The sequence below is a fragment of the Lactuca virosa genome, chromosome 6, assembly GCF_052849685.1.
Source record: "Lactuca virosa cultivar CGN04683 chromosome 6, Lactuca_virosa_CGN04683_v6, whole genome shotgun sequence".
Lineage (NCBI taxonomy): Eukaryota > Viridiplantae > Streptophyta > Magnoliopsida > Asterales > Asteraceae > Lactuca > Lactuca virosa.
The window spans coordinates 176583767-176591553 of record NC_136431.1 but is presented as its reverse complement, the minus strand read 5'-3'; the positions used below and the strand labels follow the sequence as shown (position 1 = coordinate 176591553).

Sequence of the window (7787 nt, the reverse complement as noted above, 5' to 3'; positions counted from 1 at the left end):
TTTTTTTCCTTATGGATGAAGGCAGATTCAGAAAAAATAAGGGGTTATGTTAGTTATGGTGGACTATTGGGAAGAAGAACGATGGAAAAAGGGTTGTTGATGATGTTTATGAGTGAAAAAGAGGTGGTGACCGATGTTTGTAGGTGGTGCTCCGCTGGCGGTGATGGTCCGAAGGTGGTGACTAGGGTTTAGAAGGGAAGGGGTTAGGATAAGGTGGGTGGGGTGAGGTTTTTTATTTTATTTTGTATATTATACAATTGTAAAAAAAATTAAATCAAGAAATAAAATAAAAAGGACAGAATAATCATTTCATGTCTCGCAAATGATGAAATATGCAAATTTAAAGTAACGAGAGATGACATATGTAATGTTTAACCAAACAAGGGATGATCCAAATTAACTATTTTTAATAGAGACTTGACACATGACAACTCGTGTAATTAATGTAATTAATTATGGAGTCTTTCTTGTTACCATAATTAAATAGATTCCATGTACAAGTATTGGGCTAAGCTACCATACAGAAAGGCTACATGGGCCGAATATGAGGCTGCATATACAAATAATACAAACATACACAACATATAATACGTTAACAATAATGTTACATCAATGTTGTAAATTGTAAGAGAAATATAATCTTGGCCTTTTGTCGGATAAAATTTATTTTACTCCAAGCTAGACCTAGCTAGTTGGTTTTTTCTGTATCGGTCTTTAATAATATCAAGTTTTATCTTATTATTTAATTTCCTTTCTTATGAAAGAGAAAACAATTTATATTTAGAATTCACATACAAAAACTTTTGCAAAAAACAATAATTCAAGATAAGGTTGAACCCTATCTTCGTGTAATGTTCAAAGTGACTGAACTTTCTTTTGGCTTGCTAGAGATTTCTCTCTGGATCAGAAATTCAACGGTAAAATAAGTAAGGACACAATTGAGACCGCTAAGTACATACATCTCATATATTCCCATGTCTCAAACAACGTATTGACTTGCTTAACATCCTCAACCCCACTACACTCCAAACGAAAGGATATGTAATACAAACTTAAGCCTACCCTCTCCAATCCCTACATTCCAACACTTCATAACTAACTCCTCTCTCTTGAGTAAATGTTCATATGCTACCATGAGGGAGTGACGACAACCAAAAAAATATTTAAGGTAACCCAAATATTATTTTCTTGAACCCACACCAAAATCCTTTTTTTTTTTTGTCAATTCTTGTAAGGGACTGCGTAGTGTGAAGGGCCAAGATTACATAATCATGGGATCCATACTTGGGTTAGGCAAATCAGCAATAAAAAGCTACTGGATAGGTGCGGCAATTGTATTGATTATCATTCTCACGGCACTCTTAAAGAAATGGGCAGTTTATTTAGACAACCAAGCAGAAGCAAGATCTTCGGCTAAAGCACAAGGCGGTGAGAATCAGAAGAACATTGGTTTATGTTCATTATCTACTACCAAGGGTATTCGGACTTTTGCACTTGAGGAAATCAAAGCCACAACTAGGAATTTTCGAATACGGATAGGTGTTGGTGCCACATCATATGTTTATCTCGCTGAGCTTGGTGATGGTCGGTTTGGTGCAGTTAAGAGGGTGATGGAAGAGAGGGGTGGTAGCCAGAAGATGTTTCTTGATGAAGTATCTATCTTGCTTAGGATTTCTCACCCTAACTTGGTTGGCTTGTTGGGTTTTTGCTTAGACCAAGGTAATTAAGCTTCACATATTTGCAGGTTTTAATAGATATCTTCTCTTTATAATTACAACATCATTACAATTAAATTACAACACGTTAATCTTTGCGTTTTGGTTTTTGAACTTATGTTTCATTCATGAGGTTATATATAATTTTATTATAATAATTAGAACTAATTCTTATAAGTTAATTAATTTTTTTTTACACATTTCTGGTGATAATTTTAAATATCAAAACAATAATAATAATAATAATAATAGTAATAATAATAATAATAATAATAATAATAATACATCCATGTGAACTTATATTTTATTCATGAGCAATATTTTGTCTTTCAGATTAAGATATTTTGAACTGACATTTATGTAGCCCAATTACAAAACACAATTTTATATGATATGCTTGAAACCCCACTTTAAACCTGTACACCTTAATTGTTGTTCTTGGAATTAGCTAGTTTTGTGCATGTCAAATTTAATAGTTTTTGATTGTTTATTCAAATTCATTTTAAGATAAAATAATAGAACGAAAAAGAAAAACCAGTATATATATTTTGTGGGTAATTGATGATAGAAATGAGGGTCGCATTTACGTTTTAGTGGTGTGCATATTTTATTAATTAGTCATACTATCCTTTTTTGTTTCCTGTGTTAGTTTGTGTTTGTATACATGTCAAGTCGTACCCAACCAAACGGACATAAAGAGAAAAAGGAACATAATAAAGATATCATTACAATAGTTGAGAATGCATATTCCTAGTTTTGTACTCCTCCGTATTGTCCTAGGGTTATATTACTCCTAGGGGTTATCTTGACGATAACTAAGTATTCTTTCCAAAAAGAAGAAACAAGCACAAATATACTATTTTCAGTTTTAAAGATCGCCTCGTTCATTTCAAAATCAAAAAGATCATATAATTGCTAAAATCAAGGTTGTCAACGTTCACATTCCGTTTACACGATCATGAATGGGATGGTTAAATTCGACAAAAAGACAAACTAGCTAGTTATAAATTTACAATATAAAAAGTACATTTTCGTCTATTTGTTCACAAATATAAAATTAATATAAACTTAAAAGTTAATACATCAACTAGAAATATAATAAGATTATAATTCAAACGAAATTGTTGTAACTTCTCAAAAGCACTAATTATTTACAACATGGAGAAAATGTCAAAGCTTATAATTCTCATTACAGGTCTTTTCAAGTCAGTCATTTCATCTCTATATATATGTGAGATACATTTGCTAAGGTTTCAAAGACTTTTAAGGTTACACTTTTAACTCTTATTACCAAATTACAGAAATTGGTAGGATCAGATCGGCTTATTTTCTACTATCCTATGATCTTGCCTTAAAAACAATCTTGCTTGGATTCAATTTTTTAAAATCCGGTATTTTAATTGAACCGGTATAGTGACTGGTTCTTGGTACGACCGCCTGGTCAACTACTTATTATAATTTTAGATTTTTCCTATTTTCCTATACATACATACATACGTGTATATATAAATCAACAATTTGACGTGTACAATTTCAAATATTAAAATTTCACATAAAAACAAGTTGTAGATCAGTATAAAAATATATTAAAATAACACATAATCATCAGTTTTACATCAACCTATATAATCAAAAAGAAAATAAACCATAATACTGAAACAAAATATAATTTTAGATGAATACAAAATATCAAAAAGCTTAATAACATTTACTATATGTTCAAACCGGTTTTTAAAACATTTTTTAGATTGGGATCATTTTACGTTTGTTGGTAGGATCTTACAATCCTACAATTAGGAACTCAATCCTAAAAACGTTGAATATACATAATTTAGTCGCATTTGAAAAAATAAAAAACATACGCTGAAAGTCATTGAATGAACGGATGTAGAGAGCATGTCACATACATAAAATATGTATAATAATCACGTAAAATCATATTCTAAAGCACAATTTATGTACTCTTGACAATTAATAATATCTAGTTTATTTTACCATTTTTTTAAAGTATAAAATACTAAAAACAACGCACTTCATCTTGAGTTTTTTTTTTTTTTTTTTTTTTTTTTTTTTTTTTTTTTTTTTTTTTTTTTTTTTTTTTTTGTCTGTGATCACTAAAATATATTTTGAATTGATTACTGTCCAATTGCTTCCACACTTTACAAAAAATCTAAAATGTAATTTGTGAAGCATGTTTTTACATATATTAAAACTAATATGTTTTTCCATTACATAAGTGGCTTAATTAATTTTTGTCTGTATCAATTATAGGTGAACAGCTTCTTCTACTGGAATATATACCAAACAAGAGCCTCTTTGATCGGCTACACACCCGCAAAGGCAAATCTTCAGGATCTCTGTCATGGTCGAGTCGTCTAAGCATTGCCCTAGACATCGCCTACGCCCTAGACTACCTACACTCAGTCGCAGACCCTCCAGTCATCCATAGAGACGTCAAGTCGTCCAACATTCTACTCATCAACGACGATCATGCTAAACTTGCAGACTTTGGATTATGTAAGTTAGGGCATGATACACAGAGTGCCCAAACCCCAACAATCATACGGGGTTCTTTAGGCTATGTTGATACGAATTACCTCAACACAGGTCTAGTATCACCTAAGAGTGATGTATATAGTTTTGGTGTTCTATTGCTCGAGCTTATAACTGGAATGAAATCACTACAAGGGTCAGTAACCCTAGCAGAGTGGACGAATGAGTGTAGAAAACATCATGATGTGGATATTCTGATGGGTATGTTGGATCCGAAGCTAAATGGTGAAGTGAATGCCGACCAACTTAGAGTTCTTGTGAACGTGGCGAATATGGCTTTGTTAGAGAACTCGATGGCAAGACCAAATATGGCGGAAATTGCATATAGAATATCGAGTTGTATGGACAATTCGCTGGAAAAGGATTTGCCTGTATGATTCCTGTCATGGGTTGATAGTATATATACATTGTGAATTTGAACGGTTAGGTATACATTTGTAGTTGCATCCAACCCATTTTGTATAGAACATTCTTTTATAACACAGAAAGGAGATGCAGAATATCACAATTTTATTGTATTTCATTTTTTTTATCCTTAATCTACCATCATCTTCTTCTTCCGTTATCTTACATTTGTTTGGAAGTATCCACCATAACATAGCCATATATGCCACCATAATCACATAAAGTTTGAGAAAAATGCTGGTCAACAATGTCGGTATATTTTTGTAAAGGTAGATATTTTTTACATTGTTTATTGTTACAAACCACATATAATCGATCAAAAAATTGAAGCGGGAGAAATAATTATTGTTAGACGATATATGTATTTGTATGCTAAATCTTTGTTAGCCCAAGTATTATGTTCTTTAGTTAGCCCACTATTGTACATCGAGCCCAATTGTATATTTCTTTTATATATATATATATATATATATATATATATATATATATATATATATATATATATATATATATATATATATATGTATGTATATATATATATCTTACACGTAAAGGGTTGATGCCGTTTCATGGGAAATTATGTTTGGTAACATGGTATCAGACTACTATCATCCCTAACCTTAGCCGATCCCTTCCCGTGGTCGTCATCTTCTTCTATTCTACTACATCTGTTATTCTCTCTGTTTACCTCAAAGCTTCTCCCTTCTCGTTTTTCATCATGTCTGGATCTTCTTCTACTCCTAAACCTTCTCCCAATGATAAAATTTATGGGATGCCCAACATTAAATCTTATGTTCCCCTTCTTCTTGATCTCGACCGCTTGAATTATGACTCCTGGAAAGAACTTTTTAAAATTCGTTGCATTGGATACAAAGTCTATGGTCATCTTGATGGCACTTCTAAGATTGAAGATGATCCAGAATGGGAGACAATTTACAATATTGTCAAACAATGATTATATGGCACTCTCACTCAACCTGTTCTCCGGTCTATTCTCAAACCAAGCGCCACAGCAGCGGACGTATGGAAGACCATTGAAGATTTGTTTCATGAGAATAAAGAGACAAAAGCTATGGAATTAGATGATGAACTTCGTACCATCACCATTAGAGATTCTTTAGTTATGGAGTATTGCACTTGCATCAAGTCCATCTCCGACCTTCTTGCTAACATTGGATCCCTGATACCTGAAAGAAACCTAGTCATTTATGCCATCAATGGCTTATCTCCTAAATTTGCTAATGTCGTCACCGCCATCCGACATCGGAAGCCGTTTCCTACTTTCCTTGAGATGCGCTCCATGCTCACACTTGAAGAACGATTCATGATTAAAGACCACTCATGCTAATTTCAAGCTTCACACCAAGATATCACATCTTCACCGACTGTTCTCGCAACAAAGCACCAAAATCGGCCCTCTAATTCTCGATTCCGCAATCCAGGGAGTAGAGGCGGTAGCTGAAATTAGCGAGACGGCAACAGAGGCGGTCAGAATGGCGGCAGAAGTGGAGTAGGGCAGGGCAAGTTCGACGCCAATGGCTTTGGTCGCGGTCCAAACAATTAGGGATGGGGCGGCTTTTACCCTTGGTCGACGTCGCAAGGTCAACAGTAGCAGTGTGGCCTGTTGCCATATCCAATGACCTATCAGGCTCAATGACCCAATGGTGCAAATTCCTCTTTCCATCAGCATTGGCCCACTTCAAATCCAACTTCAGCCCAACAAAATGCTTTTTTCTCTATGACACAACAGCCCAATAACCAACCCAACAGCTGGCAATGGTTTCAATACCCGAATAATATGGATCAACCGACTGCCTTACTACAAGCGTTCAATACTATGACCCTTCAAGATCCATGCAATGCAGATTGGTACATGGACACCGGGGTAACCGCACACCTTCACGTCGATGCAGGTACTCTCAAGTCTTTTAGCAATACGTGCAACAATTCAAATTTATCGGTATTAGTCGGCGATGGATCTCGTCTTCCGGTCACTAAACTTGCTCAATCTCATATTCATTTAAATCCTTTTCGTACTCTTGTCCTAAAAAATATTCTTATTACACCAAAAATTATTAAAAATGTTGTTTTTGTTTTTGTTTATTTGTTGTTTATTTGTTTTATTTTTTTTTTGTTTTTTTTGTTTGTTTTTTTTAAACGGAAAACTAACATACACCTAATCTAATCGTAAACACCATGTATGTCTCCTAGTGAGACTTGAACCCATGACCTCTCATTTGAGAGAGTCACTCCTTACCGCTAGGCTAAAGGCCCTTTGATAAAAAAAACTTATTTTTGGGTGCCAATTTACTCGTTATAACAAATGTTGTATTGAATTTGACGAGTTTGGTTTTTATGTGAAGGACTTTCGCACCAAACGTATCGTCCTTCGATGTGATAGCACGAGTGATCTTTATCCGGTGGCCACCCCCACTCCTCAATTCTTAGTCTCAGCTCTTCCTTGTGGCACCAACGACTTGGTCATCCCGGTCAACCCGTGTTCAACCATTTAATATCTAGCAATTGTATATCATGTAATAAAAAGGATTCTCCTTTATTTTGTCATGCTTGTCAACTTGGCAAGCATACATGTTTGTCATTTTAATTATCTAACACTCATGCTCTGTTTTCATTTCAAGTTGTTTATTCTGATGTGTGGACTTCACCATTACAAGGTCACGGTGTAATAAAATATTATTTTATTTTTCTCGATCAATTTTCTTATTTTGTGTGGGTTTATCCTCTTAGATTGAAATATGATGTATTCTATAAATTCCTTCACTTTCGTGCCTATGTCCAAAATCATTTTTAAACGACATCCAAACATTTCAATGTGACAATGGTAAAGAATACAACAATGCTAAATTTCATCAACTGTGTGACTCTAACGGTATACACATGTGTTTCTGGTGCCCTTACACTTCCCTACAAAACGGAAAATCCGAACGCATGCTTCGTACTCTAAATAATAGGATGTGTACCCTCCTGTTTCAAGCCCATCTTCCCCCTACATATTGGGTAGAAGCTCTCCACATGGCCACACATCTTTTGAACATCTTACCATCTACTACCCTTCACAATGGTACCCCTTATCGAAAACTCATTCATACTAAG

The 7787-nt window shown here is 34.2% G+C and overlaps 1 protein-coding gene across 1 annotated transcript; it reads left to right on the top strand.

The window, feature by feature from the left end:
• Nucleotides 1-1271: 1271 nt before the first annotated feature.
• On the top strand, nucleotides 1272-5628 carry LOC145122099 (protein CYTOSOLIC ABA RECEPTOR KINASE 9-like). Its single transcript, XM_079057760.1, has 3 exons — nucleotides 1272-1719; nucleotides 3987-4639; nucleotides 5275-5628. Exons 1-3 carry the CDS (start codon nucleotides 1272-1274, stop codon nucleotides 5626-5628), a joined length of 1455 nt encoding a protein of 484 aa, XP_078913886.1.
• The last annotated feature ends 2159 nt before the right edge of the window (nucleotides 5629-7787 follow it).